General features: G+C 42.1%; 1 protein-coding gene across 4 annotated transcripts in view; it reads right to left on the bottom strand.

Annotated features, from left to right (window-relative positions):
- The window catches only part of Ltbp1 (latent transforming growth factor beta binding protein 1), a 239,592-nt gene that overhangs the window by 132,064 nt on the left and 80,522 nt on the right, over window positions 1-27,006 (bottom strand). For all 4 annotated transcript variants that reach the window (XM_004627602.2, XM_023711174.1, XM_023711172.1 and 1 more), the window contains exons 4-6: window positions 23,999-24,101; window positions 22,198-22,269; window positions 1,342-1,464 (exon numbers count right to left, since the gene is read on the bottom strand). In XM_004627602.2, the coding sequence (XP_004627659.1) occupies window positions 1,342-1,464; window positions 22,198-22,269; window positions 23,999-24,101 (298 nt within the window). The remainder of the gene's footprint in view (window positions 1-1,341; window positions 1,465-22,197; window positions 22,270-23,998; window positions 24,102-27,006) is intronic.

Genomic DNA, 27,006 nt, shown 5'->3' with positions numbered 1-27,006 from the left:
AGTCTCCCCTTTGAAAAAGCACAATAATTAGGTCTCTACCTGCTCCATGATCAGAACTCTGCAAAATAACATGGAAAAAGGACTTACGTGCAAAATTTCCTAATCTGCATTTGACAGTTTTTAAAGGAAAATAGTAGTGATTAGTAACAATATTTCAAAAGACTCAAGCCCAAGCAATAAGAGAGACTGTCATTATTATTTTATTACATTTATCTATATTTCAGCTCTACACATCACAACTTAGGGGACAGAATCAAGAGAGATGATCTTAGCTACAAATAAATAATGGTATCCTCATGAAGATTATATTGAGCTTAACAGTGGTGACTTAAAAAGTAGGGACAAGAAGGATGCAGGTATGCATACAACCAAAGCTACGTTAAATAAATAAAAATAACAACCTAGCAAGATGGAAACAAACATAGAATTACTCTTAAAATTATCCTCGCCTATCCCCGCCTATCCTCAAAATTTTAAAACCTCAACATCTTTTGGAAATCTGCAGTGTTTCCCTCATTTGTAATATAGGGCATCACAATCTTTATGCATTCTGCATTGGAGAGCCTTTTAACTAACCCATTTCTCATTGGATGGATGACCTGTAAGTGAGCACACTGGCTTAGTTTTCTATTAGCTTGCCTCTTCGGTGAAATTTTCCTTTCGGACTCAATATGAGAACCACGTGTGCTTTGATGGGGGATTTGTACCCTTACTGTGGGAAAAGAGAAAACCCCACAGGCATTTGTAAACTGAGCACAACACAGCTTTGGGGGCATTTGGATGGTTCTGGAGGACAATGAGAGAGAAGATTTGAAATCAGAATCGAACATAAAAAATTTGAAATTCAGAGCCTCGGTAACTATTTTCCAACCAACAAAGCAGAGGGAAGCCTCATAAAATCAGATTCCAGTGACTGAAAATTAGGAATAACTGAAGGCAGGAGCCGATACAAAGTTTAGTTCCCCTTCAGGAAGACTTAAAACTTCATGACTGCGAGATCTGGTTCTACCTCTCACGTACCACAAATGGCTGATCTGCTCATTTTAATTAACTGTTCTTTTCACCAAAGTCTATTTCCTCAATATGTTTATTTGCTATTCCGAGTTTTGGCTATTATATTTTTTCTGGATACAATTAAAATGCACTTTGGAAAAGTTTCTGTAATAAAGGTTTATTTTACCTTATTGGACTGGCATGCTACCCTCTTCCCATTTTGATTAATGAGGTTTTTCTGAATATTTACAATACTCAGCTGACCCACTGAGGAATATTTCCCTTTATTTTGAATAAACCCCAAAGACAAGTGATGCAAAGTAGAAACAAAAAGTCACTGTTACTTACGAACACAACTTGAAAAGGTAGGGTCTGGCCCGAATCCCATTTTGCAGGTGCATCTGTAGCTGCCCATGGTATTCAAGCATTCCCCATTGGGGCACACCCCTTGCAGCTGGCATTCATTGATATCTGCAAGAAAACAGAAGTCTTTTTATAAGGAAGACTCAGGCACTGATGGGCACATCTTGGCTGTAAACCACAGTCATTTTCTTTTTCATTATACTAACTTCTCACTGTCATGCCACCATGTGATGGACTGACCTGCAGGGTCTGCGTGTGCCGGGTGAGCGCTCGGCACCAGCTTGCACACACGTGCAGAACCTTTGATCCCACAGTAAGAAAAGAAGAAGTGCAGCAAGCTCAAATTCCCCAAAAATCAAATCGATGAGTATTTATTGAATATCCACTGTTTAAATAACAATACTTCTTATGCATCCACTTCATCTGCGACCCAATTCTCTTCTGGGTACTAAGGATTTAATAGTGAAAAAACTGACCAACACTTTCAGCATCCCAGAACTTACACATGAGTTGCAATGTACATTAGGTATTGTGGAGTGTACAGGGAAAGCAAAGATGGTCTGAGTCTAGCTGTGTGCAAATATATGAAAATCTAAGTCAGTGAGAAGCAGTACAAGTTACCACAATTAGAATTCTCATAACATGAAGAGGTCCAACTATGAAGAGGTCCACTAAAGGAAGCAGAGGCAGTGTTCAGGAGACAGTGACACTCACTGGGGTGCTGTGTGCCAGGTGTGCACGGTGGGATGGGTTGGATGGGCAGGAGAGGGAGACAGAGAATATTTATATGGGTCGGCTGGCCCAAAGAAGGGGCTCGGGAAACAGTGAGTCAAACTACTGGCTGGAAAAAAGTTTCAAGAAGGTAAATAGTTGGAGACAGAGCTAGTAAAACCCAGGCAAGGCTGGATTCAGTTTTATTAAGAACAGGGAGCTATACAAAAGGTTTCCAAGCAGGAGACGGATACAACCAAAAGCAGACTCTAGGAAAATTCAGCAGGCTAGCTAGCACAGGGCTTGGTGAAAAGAGATTCCAACTCTGATCACTTTTTAAGAATAATGCAAGTAGAAGACTAGTGACAAACTAGTCTGGTAACAATGCCAACAATCAGGAAGACAAGGAGCAAACAGGTCTCTGTTTTTAATCTTTCCCTGAAGAACTACTGACAATGCACCATGTTGTAGCTACTATTCAACCCAACACTAAAAAGCAAGGAAAAGAGGGCCAGCGAGATAGTTCAGTGGAGTAAGCACCTGCTTAGGTAAGCGCAGGGTCCGCTGTTTGATCCCTAGCACCACATGCCTCGCAGGCCCTGCCCCCAGGCACACTGAGCCAACCACAGAGTCCCGGAGTAGTGGTGTACACTTGTAATCCCGGCACTGGGGAGGCTGAGACAAAAGGATCACTATAAGTCTGAGGTGCATAGTGAGACCCTATACCAAATACATTAAAAAAAAAAAAAAAAAGCAAGGAAAAGGAGAGAAAGATGCTTAGACAGCTTCTAATGCAAGAAAAGAGGTAAAACACACTGCTGGTTTTGTGGACGGAAAAAATGGAAGAAGATGAAGAATTCAGTTTTATAATTCAAGGTCACACTGGGATATTCAAGCAGAAATATTCAGCAGCAGCAGAATAAAGTGAAAGGGGAAAGCATAACTGGAAAGACAGAAAATAAAGAGACCTAAAATCATCCACAATGTGATCCAGGGAAAATCAAAATAATTTGAAACAGGAAAGAAAAGTGCAGTAATTTTTAAGCAAAATTTTATCCAGTTACTTGCAAAAGTAATGAATTAAAAATTGAAAAAGAATGTGATAAATTAAAAGGAAAACTTAGTAGCCATTTGTATTTTATACAGTATGGCCTGGAAAACTTAATATTTAACATACTTTGGCCGTTAACACTTTCATTTGAAATGACATGTCCCTCCACCATTATTTTTTTTTACAAACTTTTACAAAAGATTAAATTATTAATTTTCCAATCTAAATTTGACTGATAAAAGCAAAACATTACTGATAGAATCTTCACATAAAGAGCAATAAACTTGAAGTGCCAGCAAGCAGGTGCAGGGGGCTGAGAGTTCATCCCCAGGCCTGCCATACTGGCCCTACCCCCAGGGCACAATAAGACAGCAACAGAGACTGGGCGGTGGCACGTGCCTGTAATCCCAGCCCTTGGGAGGCTGTAAACAGGCGGATCACTACAAGTCCGATCTAGTAGTGAAACCCTAAACACCCTGTAGACCTTTCCCTAAAATAAAAAAAAAAAAAAGCAATAAACGATTATTTAAGCAAACATTAATTAAACCTGCCATAGGTTCCAAGAAAGCACAGCTATGTAGATGCCCATGTTTTTTCTCAAGTATGCAGTGTTCAGGATAATTTCAGTGATAAAATATGACATCTTCTATGACATTTGAATAATAAGTTAATACATATTTGTTGCCCACAGTTTATGGTGCTCCCACCTAGATGCAGCTTGAAACTGGGACAGCAGATTATACCTGGCCCAGTCACCTGGTCTACCACCTGATCATCTCATTCTCTATCACACTGTGCGTGGTGCTGTAACGCACATTTATGCACAGCATGTAACTGAAAATATTCCTCCATAACCACGAGGAAGGACCAGGAAGTATGCCAGGTCCAGACGGAGCTTACATAGAATAAGCGAGGCCCCTATCATATGTCCCAAGCAAAACCTCAAGTTTGGGAAACCAGCCAGCTGCAGCCAAACAGACCGGACACATCTCTACTCTGCTACTTCCCCTCTATCCCCACAAGGGTGTGACTGTTAGCCTCCTTCCTCTCCTGCATGGGCTGTTCCCATGTTCACTGGTTATGCCATCACACATTCCATGATCGCTTCTCAGGACCCAGAGTTTCCCCTTGTTAACAGGTTACTATGACAGCACCACCCCAGCCTCGAAGCTGGTGCCAGGTTAGGGTGGAGGGTTCGCCTCCGATTCAGAAATGGTCTTCACAGAACCAGTGCATTGTGCCCTCCTCTCCAAGGCCTGCTTTTGCCACAGGAATATTAAACAAGAATTAAGGCTTTAAAATGCAAGGACCAAACAAACCTATGGACATGGACAAGATGGAACAGAAAAACTCACAAGGAAGGGAACTGTGTAAGAGCCTCCAATCACCACTACTCTCATCGGTCTATGGTGCCAGCACTAACCCCACCATTGCCCTCTAATGGCCCAGGGACCTAGGATCCTGGACTCCCGATCCCATCACACGCTTACAGCTTCCAGAGAAACTTCCTTTACCTTCTCCTCCTTGCTTGATTTACTTTTCATCATAATTTCTAAAACACTATAAATTAGAGATTCATTAAATTTCCAAGCTACCCCATTTTACATATACACCAAAGTATATCCATCTTAAGCATGTGACTAGATGATTTTCACATGTAAAATGTCTGTGTACAGATGTGTGCTCATACTGTGTAACCACCAGAACATGACTAACAACATCTTTATTGCCCTAGAAGGTTCCTTCAGCCCCTTCCCTGTCAACTTTCTCTTTACCCACAAAGAACTCTTATTTTGACTCCCATTATCCCTGGTCTTGCTGATTTTAGAACACGAATCAAGGAAATCTTATGTACTATACATTCTTTTGGTTTCTTTTACTCATTATGAGGGCTAGGAAATTCATCAACATCGTTATGTACAATAATTCACCCTTCCTTCATTGTTGAGTAATATTCCATTGTGTAAGGATAACAATATAATCTGTTCATTCTACCTTTGACAGATATTTAGATTAATTCCCATTTGGGGGCTATTAGCAATAATCTGTTGGCATTCTTATGCAAGCACTGATACGCCTTCCTATTGGGTATACAGTACATGTAGGGACAGAATTTCTGGACCAATACACATGGTCTAATGAACTGTCAAATAGTTTTGTAGAGCGGTTACGCCAATTTCCATTCCTAGCAACTGTAGTTCCACACCCTTGTCAGCTTTGTATCCATCTTACACCATACTGGGTGAAGTGCAATGTAATCTCACTGTGCTCTTTATGTTACCCTCTTCTGATCAGGAATGATATTAAATACTTTTTTCATAGATATATCAGCTACTCATATGTGAAAACTTCCTCTTCTAAAATGTAAATGCCCATCAGAATGTTCTGGGCTAGTAAGACTGCTCTCCTAGCAGCATTCAACAAAGAAGAGCCTATGACCCTCAAAACTGTGTTGTATTCTTATCTAGGGGACATTTTGGGCTTGTCACAGCATTGGGGTACAAATGGTCAAAGAACACCAGGGACGTGACATACTCTGACAGCATGGGAGTCCTTGACAAAACTTTGTTCAGCCCAGGAGGTCAATAAAAGTCACACTGAGAGACTCACATAGATGTAATTAAAATATAAGCTTTTTAAGTGCAAAAGGGACCACTGTGAAGTGAGGCTGTCCCTGCTGTAAGACAGGGCTGAGGTGGACGTGCCCTGTGAGAAGATCTCATTCTGGGTCTCTATCTTGGAAGGTCGGGCACTTCCCTGTAGGTAAGGCGACTGTGCCTTGGCCTGAGAATGAGCCAGAAGGCATGCAGCTGCTGCGACCACCCACCAAGCTGCTGGGTCCAGGCTGTGTGGTATGGGACCTGCAAAACCAGCGCTCACTCTCTCCACCAGACAGCCACCAGGGGGCGTCGCACCTGCAGACCTGTCCCGGAGCCGGGAGCCTGCGCAGCTGCCTGCACAGCCAGCGCCTCGTGCCTGGTGGTAATTCTAAGGTCCTATGATAAAGTGGGATTTGCTGAAACCTTTTTTTTGAATATTACCAATCTGTATTATTTCTGTTGATAAATCACATCTTGAGTTTCAACAACCCACAAATTAACCTTTGAAAACATTTCACTGTCTTCGTGTATAAATTCATACATCTAAAAATTATGCAAGATTTATTTTTTTCTGATCCTACATTCTTCCATACTTAGCTTTGCTCCTCAAGGCATGTGGGTCTATAATCTTTGTGTTAAATGAAAATAAAAAGATGTACACTTGTCCAAAAGAAGTTTCTCTCAGTACCACAAAAAAGACAAATGAAATTTTCAAACTGTTATTTTACAATTTTGTAAGTAACTTACATTGCCAAATATAGCAAGATTTTCAAAAGCCTCACATGTAACAGAGTCAACCAATATTGCTCAATGGATTCTGATGAAAAGTACTTCAGTAGTTAGCTTTTAAAAATAAGTGGATACACAAATGAATTACGCATTGTTCTCCATCTGAGCCTCCCGAGTTTCTCTGGGAAGTTGGTGCTGGGTGACCTTGGCTCCCAGCACAGATTCCCAGTTAAAGAATGAGGGCCAAAGGGAAGCTGAGGGCCAAAGGAAGCCGAGGGCCAAGGGCAAGCTGAAGGCGCTCACCCTCCAGAGCCAGCCACCTCCCTCTTCCCTTCCGGCTCTGCGCCAGGGCCACCCACGCTCTTACAGAAGCAGAAAGAGGGAGCAAGGCTCATGGCAGCCCAGGTGCTGTCCCACACCAGGCAAAGCTGGCAGCAGTACAGCACATGCGAGGGAGGATCCCATCCTTCTCCACTTGCTGGTATTTCTATTTCATAGCTTACCAAATGCCTCATGTCATATATAAAAAATACAAAATTGCTCTCCTTGTAAGTCTAAATGGTCAAATACTGGCTGTGTCACATGGTTCAACCGATTGCAACAGAACTAAGATAGCTGATCTTGTGTTAACCAATGTGTAGCATAAAACTACAGAACTACCCACATCTATAATCCCAGCATGGGCAATTTAGTGAGACTCTGTGTCAAAATAAAAAATAAGAAGGGGCTGGGGACATAGCTCAGTGCAAAGGCCCTGGATTCGATTCTCAGTACCAGAGGGTGAGACTGTAAGCAGAAGATATGTATAAGAAGAAACTCTTTGTAGTGCTTGATACATTGTGTCAACTTGTGAAGCCTGGAAGTTGAAGCCACTCAGCATGGAGCCTAAGCCCTCACATTCTAACCATCCTCATCCTGCCAAGAGGAGGGCAGGGAGAAGGCGTGAGTGCTACACCTGCCCCAGTGGGTGGCAGCCTGCTTACAATGTGAGGAAAAGAGGTTCACGTCCCCCCACTTCTGCTTTTGTTCCTTTTGCTCTCTTCTGCCACCTGGAACTGTTGAGCTCTGCTGTGACGCCCTGCCTTGGAGCCAGACGACTGTGGACTGAAACCTCCACAAACTGTGAGCTAAACAAACCTTTCCTGTCGCTCTTCAGTCTTCCGGCTAAGATCAAGCGTAAACCTTTCCTTCTTTCATGTTGGGTGCAGGGTATTGTGTCTGAGAGAGAAAAGTAACCAAGACACTCTTTAAACAACCTAATAAAACCCAGTAAAGAGTTAGTCCTACAACAATTCAGTACAATGAGGTGAAACTCTTCCCCCTCCACCTTCATATGTACCTGTAGAGCGCACCATCTCACTGGGACTTCCTACGAATTCTCCTCAATAGTGAGCAGCACAACAGCAGATACCTTTTCACAGAGCTAATGTTGTCCAATATTACAATTTTAAAAAAGGACTAAGGAAGTGGACAATCTAATTGGAGAAATATCCCAGTAAGATGTAACTAGGATATTAAACCTTGTTAGCAGAGCTTTTCACTTAATTTCTCTTGATCGCAATTTCCTCTCCTGGAATATGAAAGGACTGAAGCAGATCATGCCCAAGCCAACTTGTAGCTTAACTATTGTTTGACTTCAAAACAAACTGCTAGTTGCCAGGATAGAAAATGCCAAAAAATAAATAAAGTATGACATTTAATGCAGGATATATTATGAATAATGTAAGTGCCCTTATGGGGAAAAGTATACTTTTATGTATCTATTCTAACAGAGGAAAGTCTGCTTAACAAAGTGAGTAATAATTTACTGCCTTTTCAGTGGCTCAGGTTTGTACAGGAAATGAGGCATGTCTAGGAACTAACAGGAATGAGGTACAAGGTGAGAACAGGACGTGAAGAGCTCTAGCCTTAGGGAGATTCAGCTGTGTGTGCTCAGATTTTGCTGATGGATAGAAATTCTATTCTAGAATTCCATGAGCAGTATGATGACCTTTGAAAGCAGGAAAAAAAAATGCCTCTTCAGGTAAATCCTTTCCCAGCCAGACTGACTACCTAGCAAGGACAGCTTTCTTTAAATAGAGCAGATTCCTCTTTAAGGGAGAAGCAGAATTTCCAAAGCAGCAGGTTTTTCTGGGTACATGGACGGCTGAAGGCACAAGAAGCTATTTCGCCAGGTACACACGAGCTCAAACATGTTTCGAAGAATCAGTCTCTAGATCTTCAGCCTGTAATTGTTTCCGTGTGAAGCTCTTCAGCACACACCATCCCAGCTTTCTTTCCTATTTCCCCCTTCCCTCACCAGTTTCCTCTTTACCAAGGCAACTTCTTAGCCATCCAGACTCTTCTAGACTCTCTGAGTACAGTGTCCTGCAAGATAGAATCTTCGCAGGGCCCCCAGGGAATGGGCAATTCACAACTATACTCGCCCCAAAGAAGAGCCACAGAAAGTGACATCTGATCTGTTCACAGGGAGGCCGGGCTTTGCCCATCGGGTGAGATGGCAGACAGTGTTCCTGAACCAAGTGGAGCAATTCTGCAACTCCAAGGTTCTGGTGAGAATGCTCCACACCCCTATCTAATGTAAATATGCCAAAATGAATCTTTTAACCACTTGACTTATTTTTAAAATACAGATGTTAGTCTCAACAGGTGTTTCTCTGAGGTATTTCAGAAGACAAATGAGAAAAAAAAGTTTAAAGATCAACATTCTAGAGCAACTTTACCCAAGGTATTCTATACAAAACACAAGATTTGGGAGGCCTTTACAAAAGGAAAGGATCTCTTGCCAAATATGTTTGGGGAAACTTCATATTCTAGTACATTAAAGACCCCAGAGGTCCTTTGGCAAGGACTGTTTTTCTTTGTTTAGCTTGGTGTTTTCTGCACATTTGGCTGTGGAACCATTTTCACACACCATCTATTAACATCCCTCTGAACCGGTGGTCTGTGGATTATGCATTGTGGAATCTTGTTCTGTGGCTGGCCCCACAGGCTGCTGCACGAGCTGCCATGATGTGGTTATTTCTCCTTCCATGGAGGCTTCCCTGCTGCCAAAGCCGACCTCCCAACCTACAACTGCCTGCCACTCTCCAGTGATAACCAACCAGAGGAGGAGCTCAGCCACCACACACCCACCGAAAGGAGGCAAACCACGGCGGGAGCCACTCACATGCCTCCCACTCCTGTCTTCAGGGCAACGCGATAAGCGCATTATCAGAGACCAGAGAACAGCTTGGATTTGTTTCTTGATACATGTGCGGCACACATGGAAGAGGCTGCTAATAATACACACTTACTCTGTTTGTCTTGCACCTCTAATTATATTCTATAGCCACTACATTAATTTCTCTGGAGAAACATCTGCAGTAACACGCATCCATCTTGGGTTCTCCTCATCACTCAGATACAAGAGCATCTTCCGCCTGACTCTAGAGCCCCAGAAACGAAGGTCAAAGAGCTATTGGAAAATACAAAGTGCTAACGGCTCACTTCACCACTGTCTTTCCCAAAGAAATGTGAATAAAATAAACAGACATTTCCTTTTGAATCCAATCCCAGTAATACGAGAGTAGCGAGAGGACACACCAGAAATAGGATTCTAAATGTACAGGAATGAACCCTAGCCAATTTGTAAATGCCAAAAAGTCACGCTCAGGTTCAAATCAAAATTTTTAATTTACACTAAAAAAATGTGTGATTTAAACCAGCAACTGCAGTGGCAATTCTAAAAGAATGCCCAAGACAGTAGAACAGCATCTTCAAAGTAGGAAAATATCTATCAATTCCCCATGACCCACTGATTATTGTAAAGTATGATCAAACATGATATTAAATACTCCATAGCTTCTTAGATTAAGTCACGCAAGAGTTCAAGAGCATCGCCATAGCCATGGCTTCACGGGCATCCTGGACTACGGAATGAGACCCTGTCTCAAAAACATAAATAAATAAATTAAATTAAATTTTAAAAAATCAATGGACATTATTATTTCACTAGCCAGACTTCTGAGCATTCAAACTGGACTGCCCACACACCTACGATACCACCACTCTGGGAGGCTGAGGCCTTAGGTCCAAAAGAGTAAGCCGAGCCTAGGCTAATCGTGATTTAGAAAGAGTCTATGGGGGCAGAGGCTGGGTTCACTCCCCAGCACAGGAAAAAGACTCGTATTGGTCACATATTGTTGAGTGAAAGAAGCCAGACATGAAAGAATACTGGATTTGAAAACCCATAAAAGATACAATTGATCTGAGACTATAGATGCTACTTGCTAAAGACTTCAGGATAAAACTGTGGAGATAATAGTAACGTTCATAATGAAAGAGAAAAATCATTTTAACTACAAAGTAGATATTTAAAATAAGCAAACTTGTTGTACACTGTGAAATTTAGAGAAGTTTGTTCTGAAAGCACATTACTAAAGCAAGATAACAGAAGAGTGACATGCCATATGGCACCCAGTGTTGCCTTAAAGACCGCTGTTTAGATTGTCCGTTGCTTAACTTCTTTGGGCCTCAGAACTCAGTTTTCATTGTCCCTTGATGGAGGGAGGCAGGGAAGGAGGGAAGGGGACTTGATTCACAAGGTTGTACCCAAAGCACCCCCAACAAGGGCTCCCCTAAATATGCCTTTAGTTAAAGCAGGAAAAATGTGCAAACAGCAAATGTAGGTTTTGCAAAATGCATGTAGGTAATACCGTGCAAAGAGTAAATTTACTGATACTTGAAAAGGGAAAGTTGTCAGCTTAGTTTTGTATAAATAATACTGCAAGAAGAGAAGTCCTATGAGTCAAGAGCTAACGTCACAGCCTAACTCTGGGCTGCGGGACTCCTGGGTCCAGGCACAAGTTTCCACACATCTACTACACAGGAAAATGAATTCAAAGTAAAATTACAAACTCAGAGTTCTAGTGCGTGCATGGAGTGGGGTACAAATCGATCACAGGTGTGTGCCCAGCCTGTGCAAGTCTTTAGTTCAATCCCTAACACCGAAAACAACACAAACAGTAAAGTTGTGATTTTATTTACTAATGAAGCAATCAATATCAATGATCTGAACAAAAATATGAGAATAACTTTATGAAATAACCTAACAAAAATTAAGACTTCTCACATGAAAAGCTAAATACTTAAAAGTTTGAAACAAGAAGAGGTAACTATGAAAAATACACAGAAACCTTGGCAATAAGAATATAATCCTAAAATTAAAAAAGGATGGTTGGGATAAACTCTGTGAGGGCACAATAAAGCAGGAATTAGAAAAAATGAAAGATGGAACTGAGATCTACACTTAAACTGCAGCAAAAACTACAGGAGAATAAAAGCACACAAAAAAAGATTTTTAAGAGATATGAACAACAGGCAGTGAATATGTCTAATAGGCTCCTCCATAGAAAAGCATGGTGGAGGACCAGGGAGATAGCTTGGCAGTCTAAGCACCTGCCTGGCAAGCACAAGGACCTGGGTTCAAGCCTCAGGAACACATGCCGCGCCAGCCCCACACCAAGTGGACCACTGAAACTGGGCATGGTGGTGGATGCCTATAATCCCAGCACTAGGGAGGCTGAGACAGGAGGATCACTATGAGTCCAAGCTGTATAGCGAGACCCTGTACCAAACAAATAAAATTAATAAATTTTAAAAAAAAAAAGCATGTTGGAGAATATTTGGTGAACATTTTTTTCAATTTGAGGAATAACACAAGTTTTTGGATTGACACCACCATCTACAAAGTAAAATAAAAGATAAATACTAATGCGGAAATATCAAGATAAAGCTATAGAACATAAAGAATTAGGACAAGCTCACAAAAGACAAGAACGATTACTCACTGAGGACAAGGGAGTAAAGGGAAGCCTGGATTTGGCATAAGATAAAGTACTTTTGGAAAACCACCCTTAACCCTGAAACGTACATGACCAGTCTAGTTATTGTAAGAGTGCAAACTACAGCTACTTCTACACATAGAAAGAATATACTTCCCAGTAAATCATTTCATAAAAGAGCTGTTAAAATATACAACCTCAAAACAGAAATTTACCAAGAAAATACAGAATGCTTGGCTAAACTTGAATTTCTGATAAACAAACACTTTTTAAATGTATTTCCCAAACTACTCGCTGTTCATCTGACATTCAGGTTTAACTGGACATTCTCTGTTTTATCTGAAAACCCTTCTCAAAGGAAGACATGAATGCAGAAAGGAAGCAGATCCCAGAAAGAATGCTGACTGCCAAAATTTACAACAATTCATGCATACACTGAGCCACTCACTGTACAAGGAAAAAAGCTTTCTATATTTTCATTAACTAGAAGCTTGAAACTTGTTTTAAAATGATGACTCTCAGGGAAGCTGAAAATCTATTTCTTCCAGATATGCAGGAGGGTGTCATAATGACCTTTGACCAGTTCCACTGACAAGAGTCTCTTTCCTTGACCAAACTGTAAACAGGCTGCTTGTTCTGTTCACAACTTTGGGCCCTGCCTTTCGGTTTCTGTGTCTCTGCACTGTCCAATTCCAGCAAGAAGCCTGTCCAGCCAGAACTCCCACCCTCTGGATACCTGGGCTCCTCCTCTTCCACGCCTCCCAGGTGATGCCTGAGCACCTGCCTGCCTTCAACAAAAGCCCTTGCAGGCTCAACCCTTGCAGACAGCCCAGTGAGCCCTTATACCCCACTTATTCTATCCACTGACACCCAAATCCTCCCTTACCTGTTAGCTGTAAACTTTCCTTTCTCCTTGTATTTAACTGAGCCCACCCTCTCTTCCCTACCCAATGTTCCACTGCTGTGGACCATCTACCTACGGCAAGAGTCTGGCTTATTGTTCTTTTATGGAATTTTATTTTTATCAGTTTTACTTTTTAATTGGTACAAAGGTATACCTATGTCTGGGGTACTATGTAATGTTTCAAAACTATGGAACACTTCCCAAGTTTGCAGGTCAAAGAGACACAGAGACATGGCAAGCTTTCGGCATTGGTCCAACCTTAATATGTGTGGTATGGAAGTGAGCACTACCCTACTGGTCTGTGACAAATATGAGTATTTTTTTTTCTTTAACTCAGTGTTAAACTCAGCATCAATTCTTTAATTTTTTCCCAGCATGCACCACAGAACCCATCATTAATTACTTGGTGAACATTGTGCCAACACTTAATGAGAAGAGCGCCTTCAAATTCTCAATCAACACTCCATCCTGTTTTAACCCAGCGCTATTATAGGCCACGTCCTTCTCTCCAAGCACACAGACTCTAAATTATACTTTCTAGTCCTTATTCTCCCAGTTTTCTCAAAGTATCTAAAGGCCAGCCCTCCTCTCCCCATTCATCACATTGCAGTTCACACTCAAGGTTTGTTTTGTTTATTTATTTTTTTATTTTGGTTTAGTTTTGTATTTGGTACAGGGTCTCACTATGCAGCTTGGACTCATAGTGATCCTCCTGTTTTCAGCCTCCCCAGCACTGGGATTACAGGCATGCACCCCCACGCTGGGAGTCAGTGACCAGCTCAGGGCACCCAGAGGCGGGGCCTGCACACCGTGTGGTTCTAGGGGTCAAACCCCAATCCCGGCCCTTCCTAAGCAGGCACTTAGTCCGCTGAGCTATCATTACTTTTTCTGTTGTCAGTAAGTGGACTGAAATGCATGCAGCAGTGTAGACAGGCTCCTCCTAACCAAAATCTCTTGTGCATTGCTTACCTGTGTGCACTGCTGGTCAGGATTGAATAAAAGAAGGCTGCCCTTAAAAAATATGGGGAGTTGGTGGTCCGAAGAGAGTCTGATTTCAGATGTACTTTGGCAAGTTTCCTGGCTCAGGGGGACTTCAGAGCTTAGGCAATAAACAGTACTGTGCCCCACTGTGTCACTTTTCTTCATTTATTTCATGAAGGCAAAATAAGCAGTATAATAAAATGAGGTCCAAAAAAGCTATGTAGGCTGCTCTCATACTTCCATTAAAATGTTCATTTGGCCTCAGCTAAAATTCAGCTAGAGATGGGAAAGCGAACGGAGCAAATCACATCCTGCTGATTCAAACTGCTTTAATTACACGACATCCTAAGGGCAGGAACAATCTCTGACTCTATTCATCACATTGTCCTAAAGAGCCATATCAATTACTATTTACAGCATATTGAGTCACTGAAATGTTTTTACGATTATCCATGAAAAACTAACACAGCGATTCGCAGAGTCAATGCTAAAAGTGCAAACGTCCTCTCTCCTGGCACTGCCCCCAGTACCTCAGCACAAACTAAAAATGTAGGAAATAATAGTAGACTGAGTTGAGTCTACACCTGTAAAGTTATAAAACTGGTACATTCTCCCCACATGTCAAGGACTATTTGTTTTTAGTAAGAATTTTCATTCAGCAGACTAATCTCCATTCCCTTTTAGAACCAAGTTGTACTTTGAAAACTTAGATTTATAACAACCTGAGAATGCACTTACATTGTGGAAATGCATGGACAAAGAATACTCAGACATGGAGGAAATGAGCTTTAGCGGAAGCAGAGCCGAGTGGGCGCTCTACTGTCGTTTCCACTGTCGCACTACTTCATTTACTTCAAGTTCTCCATCAAACTCTTAGCATAATACTCAAATGACAAATGGTGAATGCCACTCTAGATTCACCAGGAAGTAGGATGGCACTGTTCGTTATGATAAATGAAACGCATTATAACAATTTCATAATGTTGAGACTGGGGAGGCAGGGCTTAGAGCCCATATGATTTATGTAATAAATCACTCCTCTGAAAAGATAATTGCTGCCCCACTAGACAGGAGAAAGAAACCCAACTTCCAGGGCAGTTATTTGAAAGCTCCTCAGATTAACTTGGGCACAGTTGGTTCTTTGTTACCGAGAGCGCATTAGTAAAAGTTGGTTCAGGACACTGGTTCATTTCACCGAAGAAATAATGTAATGTAGTTATAATCACTTTGATTTTAGAGGTGCTTTGTAAACTGAGAAGATGCTAGGCTGTAAGAACAATGTGGAATGCACAAGTAATTAGATGCCTAATGGGTCTCTCTTGAAAATTTTTGTTAGGGATAACAAAATCAAAAGCTTCAGGGTTCTTGGAGACTACGGGTACATAAGTAATGTGAGACTGTTCTATTTCATTTTACTAACCAATAATATTACAAAGGGAGTGAAATTAAGCTCTTCTCTCCATAGCGATTTTAATAGGTTATGGTGAATGAAATCATGTTATGAGTCAAACTTCTGAATAGTGTAATTTAGCAATGCTTTTTTGAGGCACCATGAAACAGAATTTTCTGTGATATTTCATTCTAGAATTCTTGCCAAAAATATATAATGCTGCTTTGTAGACATCCTCCTGAGACCAACCTATGCCAGGATTCGGTGTCACTGATGGGCCATCCGTGGACTGACCAAAGAGGGACCATGCACTCTGCTCAGCAAGAACAAAACTTGCTGAAGGTCACTTGGCCACACCAACAGAGGAAGACACAAAACCCCTAACATTTTCTGAAGACTTCTCATTCTTTTTTTGCTAAGTGACATGGGAAGTCATTGCTTACAAATTTTCACTTCTACTTCAAAGGGGACATATTTACACATATGACCTGTTGTATGGACCTTGAATCCACCACAAACAATAATTTTAAAATTAAAATCAATAATAATTACTTGGATTTATACCAGCTCTCACACAAGATGGCACATCTTTTTTTTTTTTTTTTTTTTAATGTAGTTTGTACAGGGTCTCCAGGTTCTGACTACACAGAACAGACTCTTAGTGATCCTCCTGTTTTCAGGCTTCCCAGCACTGGAATCACAGGCACGCACTTCCACACCCAGTCTCAATCACTGCTTCAGTGTACCCCCAGGGCGGGGCCAGCATGGCCCACAGGGGATCTATCCCCTGGTCCCTGTGCCTGTCTAAGCAGGCACTTTAGTCTGCTGAGCTATTTGGCTGGCCAACACATCTTCTTAATTATCAATACTTTAAAATATACAGGAATACCCATATATAGACACACATACACATTATGCATATGCATAATACCTATAAGCACACATATGCATATATATGTGCATGTATGTATTTGGTAAAAGTTATCACACTGTAGATAAAAAACACAGCTGGAAAGACAGTATAATCCTGCTTGGGATTCTTATTACTTGGATGACTGTGGGAAAGCCATGTCCTCTGTGTATCAGGTTCTAATTGGGATTAATAGCACCCTTATCACATAGAACCATTCTGAAGATTAAAGGAGACACATAAGCAACATGAACAAATACATAAGAAGTGACCAATAAAAGCCAGTTCGTCTTCCCAATGGCTGATACCTTAAGTTCCGGCCTCTGCCTTTGATTCCGACTTTTTTTTTTTTTTTTTTTTTTTTTTTCAATGTTTTTAGTAAGGGTCTACAGGGTTTCACTACACAGACCGAACTCATAGTGATCCTTTCTGTTTTTCAGCCTCCCAAGTGCTGGGATTACAGGCCTGCCCATGCCCAGTCTCAGTCCTAGTCTCAGCATGCCCTGAGGGTGCCAGGAATCAAATCCCAGTCCCTGCATCTGCTTAAGCAGGCACTTTAACTCACTGAACTATCTGACCAGCCTGATTCCTACATCTTTTAGTACTGCATACTACAGTATATGCTGCATCAATAGCTTAACTTCTCCAGGTTTCAATTTCTTTTTTTTTTTTTTTTTTTTGGTGGGGAGGGTCTACAGCGTGTTCAGGGTCTCACTACTAGATTGGACTTGCAGTGATCTGCCTGTTTACAGCCTCCCAAGAGCTGGGATTACAGGCACGCGCCACCACACCCAGTCTCAATTGCTGTCTCAGCAGGCCCTGGGATCCAGCCCCCTGACCCCTGCGCCTGCTTGCAGGCACTTTAATCGTAGGTTTCAATTTCCCCAGCTAAGGAAATTGAAAAGAAGCTAGCAGTACCTACTTCAAGAAGGACCAGTGGAGACAACCACCATGAAGTGCTTATTATGGGAAGTATCTGGCATATAATAAACTTAGTTATTAAAATCAAGTTCATTTAATGATGAAGATAATCAGTTCCTCATTTACCACTTCATTAATGGATGGACTCTGTGCTTCGAGGCTCAGTTTGTCATGAATTACTACAAATATCTTGGTTTTATTTGTAGGCTGCTAGTACTTGGCAAATTAAAGTTACAGTTAAGTCTCTCATCAATAAGAAATGAACCGTTTTTTAGTTCACATCAACTTTTTTAAGCTACTATGAGATGCGAGCCCTGAGTTCACAAATGTAAGGCTGGATCCTTGACATCTGTGAGGTCATAGTCTTTCAAGAAAAGAAAGATGCAGACAAATGCTAACATACAATATAGACAAATGGGGCTAGCAAGACAGCTCAGCAGACTAAGCGCTTGCTTAGGCAAGCACAGGGACCTGGTTTCAATCCCTGGCAACACATGCGACACCAGCCCTGCCCCTGGGTGTGCTGAGCTGGCCACTGAGACTGGGCATAGTGCCGCATGCCTGTAATCAATCCCAGAACAGGGGAGGCTGAAAACAGGAGGATCACTATAAGTCTGAGCTACATAGTGAGACCTTGTACCGAATACATAAACAAACAAAAAAAAAAATGCTAAAAACTACAAACAAATGATCTCAACACAAAGCAGGAAGAGATCCTAACACTGTTTGCATGACTCCCAGCAGCATCCCCAGGTCATGGCACGGATATGCCCCAGCCCACAATCAAAACAAGGACCTGTTGGGTAGCAAGGTTTCTTCATCTTTGTGAAGTGATATTATGCTAGCTCTAAGTAATCTGTGAAATGTTAAAGAGGTGTATTATGATTCTGAGAAAAATCCCTTAAGATAATGCAAAAAGAGGTTGGTTAAAATGAAAAAGTCAGGATAAAATGGAATCCTATAAAAAATGTTCAAATGATCCAAAATACCAAGAGCACATTGACAACAAACTTCATATGAACAAAACTGAAATTTTAGAAGAAACGAACATTTTCTACAACAAAAAGAATGTTATCAAAACCGACAGAGAGGTAATGGAAAATATGAATAATACTGTAGCTATTAAAGAAATTAATTCCATAATTAAGACACTTTCCACAAAGAAAACTTCAAGACCAAATGCTTTCTTCAGTGAATTATTTCAAATACATAAGGAATAAATAACACCATAAAGCACTCTAGCAAAGAACAGGGTCTTTTCTTTTGATTTAAAAAAGTATTTTTTGAGATAGGTTTGGGCTAGAAGTGAATCTCACCAGTACAGTGCTTACTCAGAATGCACAAGGACCATCAATCCCAGTACTGACCACACCAGACCAGACCAGACCAGAAAACTGGTCTCACTACACAGTCCTGGCCAGCCTGAAACTCATGTAGCTCAAGCTAGGCTCAAACCTGCCATCCTCCTTCCTGATTGCAGGGTGCTGGGGTTACAGCACACACCACCATGCCCGATTTAAGAGACAGAATAGATTTTCTGTCTTCAAGATCTACAAAGGGTAACAAATGATAAATACATAGAAACATGTCAGAGCAAAAGAACACATGCATATTCTCTTTTATTTGACAGTGAGAGAATTTAGGCGCACCTGACACCCTGGGGAAAGTGCCCCACAGCCTCACTGGAGTAGAACCATGAAGGATGTGTAAGGACCACTCGAGTCTTACACTGCAGTGGAGAATAGCGATGCCTAAGCACAGGAGACTCTTCAGTTAAGCAGGCGCTCAGGAGCTGAACCCTGTGCGGCAGCTGTCACTTGTTTCTTCGGATGCACAGCCTCTGGCACAAAGTGTAAGGACAGCAAGAAAGAACTGGAATGCCCCCACGGGTTCTCCTGGCCTCCATGCTGCACAGGCCGGAAATACCAGACAGCATCCCTGGCCAGGAGCTGTGAAGCATCCGTAAGATCATCTCTTTGGGCAGGAAGCTCATCATTTTTCATTATGGGCTTGTGGAACTCGATGCCACGGCAGAGGCCCTCTTGTGGCTCTTGTAAACGTGCCTCCATATAACTCCATCCTATTGACTTTGGCTTTTTTAAAAACTCATAAAGTCTTGCTTTTAGGACATCTACTATACATACAGGCACACTTACAAAGCTGTGTTTAGGGGCAGCACTGTGTCTCTTTTTAGTCTGTACTTCTCTGGGCTACACACACGTTTCCAGGTCCCTCGCAAGCTCTACTGACCTTACGGACCAAACTGATGAACACGGAACAACCAAACCCCAAACGCCATCTTAGAAACATAGAAAACAAAGCAGTGATTCCCACTGCCCTGTTCACTGGGCTTCCACTAGTGTAAATCACAAATGTGCTCAGGTTTCTTATATAGGCTTTGATCTAAATCCGCTCAACACTAATCCGATTTTGTACTATAAAGCACACATCCAAGCCAGGCTTCCACTGATTTAACCTACCCATTGGCCACACTATCTGTTTCACTTCATTCAGGGATGTCTTAAATTCAGGCGATTCTAAATAATGTAGATTAATCCAGGACTCCCTTGTTACTGAAGTTCGCAGATGTTTCTCAAAAAGTGTGACGGAGTGTCCTGGCCACGAGCTAATGAGTGCAGTCTCCTCTTTCCTTTCCATCACCCTCCTCACAAGAAGTGGGTTTGTCTCATAGAGAGGCAAGGCCCTATGTTGTTGAGGTACAGTAAACCCATGTGCACTTCTTTAAGTCAGCAGGGACACCACATATCATGGAAGTCACACAGGTTACTGGGTCAACAGTTCGCTCAAGAAAATTCTCAGGTAAGTAAGATATCCTTTTGATACAGACTATTTGATTTTTCCATTTTTATTTTTCATGACCTGTCTGCAGTTCATAAGGACTCCATTTCTTGTGCACATGCATGCAGCACGTGCATCTTGATTCCTTCTTCCATTCTCTCTCCCTCCTCTCCCCCGTCTCTCTTTCCTCCACTTTTTGGTCCCTTTCCCTTCTGCAGAAGATCTCTCTTTTCCTTATTATGTTTTATTTTCTCTTTATAGAAGAGAAACCATGTAATATTTATGTATCTGATGTATTTCGCTTAACATTATAATCTTAAGATATATCAACTTTAGGGGCCAGGGAGATGGCTCAGTGGAATAAGCACTTCCCTGGCAAGTGCAAGGGCCTGAATTCAATCCCTGGTTCCGCCAAAAAAGAAAGCAAGAAAAAAGATATATCCACCATCCTACAAACAACTCAAGTTGATGTTTCTTTCTGGAAGACTAATGCTCCACTGTGTATAAATACCACATTTTTTAATCCTTTTGTCTGCTGTTAGACATACAGGTTGCTTCTAAGTTTTAGCTGCTATGAATTGTGCTGCTGTAACCATGGATACGAATGGATCATGTAATATGATGTCTTTAATTTTTTCAAGAAGATATCTAGAACAGGCATAGCTGGTTCTAATGAAAGTTCTATCTTGAGTTCTTTGAGAAATTTCCATACTGATTTCCATAATGGTTGTAACTAGCCCAACAGACTGTTTTATTTATCCTTTCTTCTTTCAATACAGGGTCTCTCTACACAGTTCAGACTTGTAGTGATCATCCAGTCTGTCTCCCTGGTGCTGGGATTACAGGTGTATGTCATCATGCCAGTTTTAGTGGCTACCACAGTGGGCCCAGGGATGAGGCCACACAGCGTGTCGTAGTAGGGATTGAACTTGGGACCTTATGCTTGCCAAGCAGGCAAGTATGCCACCAAGCTATTTCCCCAGCCCAACAAACCCATTTTGGTACCAGGTTAAACTACACTCACTAACAACTTTCATCTACTTCTATCAACACAAGCTGTTCAAGGCTGCAGAGCCCCAGACCACAAGTCAGAAGACACGTGCTGTGTTCTTGCACAAACACCCAAGTTACTAATCACATCTTTACCCTAAACACATAGAGAAATTAGAAGCATTAATTAATTAATGGGATATAACACAAAGTCACTAAAACAAAATGTGCTAATAGGGGTACTAACCGAGGCACTGTTAAATCTGAGTTATAAACTCAGTTCTTCAATCATACTTCTTTTTTTATTTGTACAGAGGATTGAACTCAAAGCCCTGCACTTGCCAGGCAGGTGACTATGCTACTGAGCTATCACCCCAGCCCACTGAACTCAGTTCTTGCAACCACATGGAAGTGATTTAGCCTCTCTGAGTTTTAATGTCCTCATTTATAAAGTATAGACACAGGGTTAAATTCTGAGATTTTCCCTATTTGTGTACAGTTCTACTGCAATGTTCAAGATAAATCAGCACAAGTACTCAAGATGTTTTACATTTAATTTTGTAGCTCTCCTCTCACTGGGGCAAACCGTGTTCACTCCGATATGTAGTAGTATCTAAACACTTCAGATTGACCAAAAATACTTCAATCAAAGAGAAAAGGGAACGCTGTTGCCCAGCCATGTGTCCGGAAAGCAGCATACTACTAGATACACGTGTGTGGAGGCACCAACCCACCCATACAAAGCAACAGCACAGGACCTCAAGATGCTAGCCATGTGACCCCAACACTTGCAGATTCGATCACAGATTAGTGGAAGTTTAAAGGGCTTCATCAAGTTTCCATAGTAGTGAAGCCATCCGCCAACCGTGCGCCTAACAGCTACTCTCCCTTAACTGAGCGGAGTGAGGGGGAGGCAGTTCACAGCACGCCTCCACATGCTGGGCTCAGGAGCAACTCATGGCGAAACAACAAGTTTCTAAAGAGATGCAACAACTGTTCAGCCCTTACCAGTGGAATCAATCAACCTTACCTTGACAAAAGGTGTTGTTAACTCGCTTATAACCTTGCAGGCATTCCATCCTTTGATTATAGCCATGATAAGCTGGAAGGGAAGAAATCATTCTTTGTTACATGTTAAGCTTCAATTCTTGCAATTCTATACTGCTGGATACAGCAACCAAAGGCATTTGAGATATCAGTGAACTTACTCATAAGACACCAACAGCAATGTAGAACTCCATGATTTCTCACATTACACCTGCTTTTTCAGAACACTTCATATTTAGCAGCGGACGGCATCCTAGTAAGTTGCCAGTAAATCATGACTATGTTAACTGAATCATAAAGCCTCATATTTTCTCCCATTTAGTGGTTAAATATTTCTGTCACAGAAGATCTACCTCTCCCTGATCTGCTTCAGGAAGTAGTGACGCACCAGAGAGGGCAGACATTGGCATGGGGAGCCACCCAGCACAGCCCCTACAGTGCCTGCTGTCACAGAGAACAGAGGTAGGTTGCCCGTGGAGACTGTGGGATTTCTTGTCTGTGAATTCTCCCAAGATGAAAGAGATAATCGCTCATTTTATATGTTTCAGTTGATGTCTAATTCAAGGCAAAGAGCCAGACCAGATGATCTCTGGAAGCCCTTCCCAGCTTAGGGTTCCACACTGATTTTCCTCTAAAGGACAAGTGACTTGTTCACACTAAGCATATTTCTAATAGATTACAGGCTTATTAATGAAATCATTTTCACATCTAAAATTAAGTTTTAACAGCAGCAAATGATCAACACTGAAAGGTCTGTCTGTATGTGGCCCAGCAAAAATTTCAAATATTCAATAAAAGCCACTTGAAAATTGAAGTTTGAATTACTGTAATGAAGCAAAATGAAACAAAAAGGCTCAGAACAGAAATCCATAACACAGCAGGCCAAGGAAGGCCTGCTCTCTTCTCAAGGCTGTAAAGTATACTCATTTTGGAAGAAATGATTTACCTTGTTTTGTTTTTTAAATGACATGGAAAGAATATGACCATGAGTGTGCTCAGGGGGCTGAGTCACTGAAGATGGCACAAGCAGAATAAATGTCAGCATGTTATTGGTTCGTTCATGGTCCACACGGCCCTTCCGGAAAGGCTCTTCAATTTCATACATTAAATGAGCCAACACTTGAGCTTATTTGCATCAGCACTGTCTGCAAAACGCTTTAAAGACAGTCCCAGCGCATGTGCGCTGACACAGCTTGAGGCTACCGAAGACCGCCGATACAAAAGTAGTACAAGAAAAAGGGGAAACCATTGTTTCCCAGGAATCACAAATTTCTTCTTTACAAACCAGGAAGCAATCGTTACCCATCTAGCCTTTCTTTGTATGAACTTTGAAATCGTATACAATCCTAAGTTACCCAATAAACTGTGGATATTAATAAAACTTTCACTTAAGGAACTTAACCTAAACAATAACTGCACCAATTTCTCATAGAATTTGAAACCCTTGTTTACCAGTTATTTTATTTTACTTCTCCTGAGTCAAAGGAGCCTACCTAAGCTTATCACCTCTACAAAGATACCCCTGCCCCGCCACCATAACTCAACTGGAGAAGGCAACTGCTAAGTGTGCTTATTTAAACAACAAAACAAAACAAAATAGAACTGATACAAAAACTTGAATAGGCTTGGAAGGTTTCTGGAAAGGCATATTATAGCACTATGTTTCAAAATACGTACGATGAGAATTCTTCAAAAGTCTAATGTTGCCTTGTCACTAGAAGAGTACTCACTAAGAAAACAGACATGCCCCATTGCCTATGAAAGAATGATGAATGGTAGCTTACCTGGCTTCTTGGGGCATTTCTGGCACTTGTTAAAGCCCCAGGAGGTGCCCACAGTCCCACAGCAGTCCTCTTGCTTCGAAAGGCCAGGGAGGGCTTTGCCACACTGCAGAGATGAGGTGCGAAATATGAAGGTTAATTGAGTGCAGGACGCTCTGCTCCGAGAACTGCTGTGTTTCACAGTCACATTATAAAACCATTCCCTCCTTATCGACACATTTACAGGGGAAAAATACAGCTATAAAGCTTTGAAACAAAATAGCAGGGCATGATCAATACAACACTGAAATGAACAAGCGCATTCCAAAAAGCTACTTGGCATTTATAAGGCCTTCTGAAAATTGTTCACTGCTCAGACCACTTTACAAAACTTCGGCCTCCAATGTCTTCCCCCAGCCAAGAACCTTGGAATTTTTTTAATTAGTTTTATTGAGAGAGAAATAGCAATGAGACAGTCTGAAAACAGGTTAGTGGGACAGTTATAATAATTAACACATTGCATATTGTTGTCTTCGTAGTGTTTAGACAAGATATCATGTCTGCATCTTGTACTATAACCTCAGAATTTAAAAGATAAATATATAAATATATACTCTTTTTTCAGAGACAGGGATAGAACCCTGGACTTCTCACCTATGCCAGGCAAGTGCTCTACCACTGAGCTGTATCCCAGCCCTCAATACAAACTTTAAACTTAGATTATAACTGTCTGCTTCAGTCTCTCTTGTGGATCATCAGGGGATAGAGCTGTGAGGGTGTGGTGTGTGTAAAGCTGGAAAGTGGCATAGGTCCCATCTACAAGAGCCTTCTGGTCTTCTTGTAACCCCCAGGCCTGAGTGAGGACAGGACAATATAAGAAATGGTCATCAGCTGAGCCAGATCAGCTCTGGCTGAACCGAAGGCTCCACAGAGCCAAGCAGGCTGACCAGGGAGGTCAGCCAAGCTAGAGAGGTGCTGGCAGGTTTAAGCAACACTAGCCTGAGCTGGCAGAAGACTGATGCTTAGAACTATTGCAACAACCCTACTGTCAACACCATTAAGACCAGGAAAGATTCTCTGGTGGCCAGAAGAGGTCAGATGAGGCTGAGCAGCAGGATCTCAGGTACAACCAGCTCAGTGGAGTAAGGAAGGGCCTAGGAAACCCACGCTGCTCTGTCAGTCAATGTGAGGGCCAGTGCATATGGGAGGCCTACCTGAATCTCATCCCTACTCGGAAGGCAAAACCTACTCCACACATCTTCATGTTGTGCACAATCCAGAGCACCCAAGGGTCCTTTTGCCGTGGTGCACCTCTACAAAATCCTCCAAAGACTTTCCACAGCCATCTTTTCAAAGACAGATCTTAGAGCATCCTTCAACTGAACAAAAACCTTCACTGGCTCTTCATTCTCTAAACACGATCCACTCCCCCACCACGACAGAGGGGTGCATCCCTGCCTTAGCTGCCATCTTGTCCCCTTCCACTTCTCTCTATCCATACTTCAGGACAACAAATGGCTGTTCAGGGGCAGGAAAAGCCAGCGCTTTTGGTTCTTCCCTCTCCTTGTACAGTCCCCTTCTTTTTTCTTTCCCAGGACAAACTACTCACTGCATGAGTCCCAGATCTGAAGATCACCTCTGCTCATGAGTTTCAAGGATTCTTATTTCCTCTGTACCCCGAAGTTCTTTCTGCAAGTTCCACTGTCACTACAATGCCTCTTAGTTACATGCCTATGGAATTAATCTACCTTGTACACGACTGTAAAGTACACTTGACAAATGCTCAGTATGTGTTGAGTGGATGAATGAAATGAACTAAAGACCAAACTAACGAGTTTACTGAGGACAGTAACTGCTATGTGAAAAGTCAATGGAAGGCCAGTGACACAGCTCAGTGAACTAAGTGCCTGCTTAGGCAAGCACAAGGACCTGGGTTCGATCCCCAACACCACGTGCCACACCAGCCACACCCACAGGCATTCTAAACCAGCCACTGAGACTGGGTGTGGTGACACATGCCTATAATCTGTAATCTCAGCACCAGGGAGGCTGAAAACAGCAGGATCACTACTAGTCCAAGCTGTGTAGTGAGACCTTGTACCAAATACATAAAAACAACAAAACAGTCAGTAGAAGTCAGCACCCAGGTCCTAGGCTAGGGATCTGTATACAGTGACACAAAGGCCAGGCAGGCAAGAAGGCAGGCAGTCAACAGGAATCATCTGGCCTCTGTGGCAGACCTAACCCAACCCCAAACCGAACCAAAACCTGAACCTGAACCTCAATCCCAAGCCCAAACCTCTGGGAACAGCATCTCCTTCTGGCCAGGGTCAGGAGGGTAACAATCTGACTGAGGACTCCAGTGAGTACACATCCAAATCACAAAACAAAGATCACACCGAGCTGCTCTAATAGCGCTCAATTACATTACAGCTTTGATGTCTTTAGTTTTTATGATTTTTAATGATCTCTGCAAGATGCTACATGCTCTCCAAAAGGCATACATAAGAGTGGATAAAACAGGTGACTCATGAGCTAGAATTCTGATTATGTGGATGTCATACATGCAGTACTTCAGATTATGTCTTTCTATAACGCAGAATGCATAGTAGGCTCTTTCTCATAGAGCCTTAGAAACTGAAAGGAAAGCTACATGTATGACACGGCACACTATGCCTGACACATGTAAGTGCTCAGCTACCATCACAAGTATGATTAGTGTTGTTGCTAGCGGTAACAACAGATTCCCTGCTCTGGATTCACTGTGCAAGATCCATCCAGCCTTCCAGATCCTTAGGGATAGGAGGCACATGCGTCCAATGAGTGGTGGTTGCTTTTCTGCCTGCTAGAAAGCACCAGATCCCATGGGAAATGGCTCTACTGGACAAATGAATTTCCCTGAAGTCACAGTAACGGTCAGTGCTAAGCACATCTTGACAGTAGCAGAAAGCCCGAAGCTTGAGCATATGTGCAGGTTGGTGGCACGCTTTGAGGGGCACCAGGAGGTTCTCCCACAAAGCCACTCAGGTGGA

The sequence above is a fragment of the Octodon degus genome, unplaced genomic scaffold (assembly GCF_000260255.1).
Source record: "Octodon degus isolate 3935 unplaced genomic scaffold, OctDeg1.0 scaffold00020, whole genome shotgun sequence".
Lineage (NCBI taxonomy): Eukaryota > Metazoa > Chordata > Mammalia > Rodentia > Octodontidae > Octodon > Octodon degus.
The sequence above is the reverse complement of the archived record's forward strand: the minus strand, read 5'-3'. Positions and strand labels throughout refer to the sequence as shown.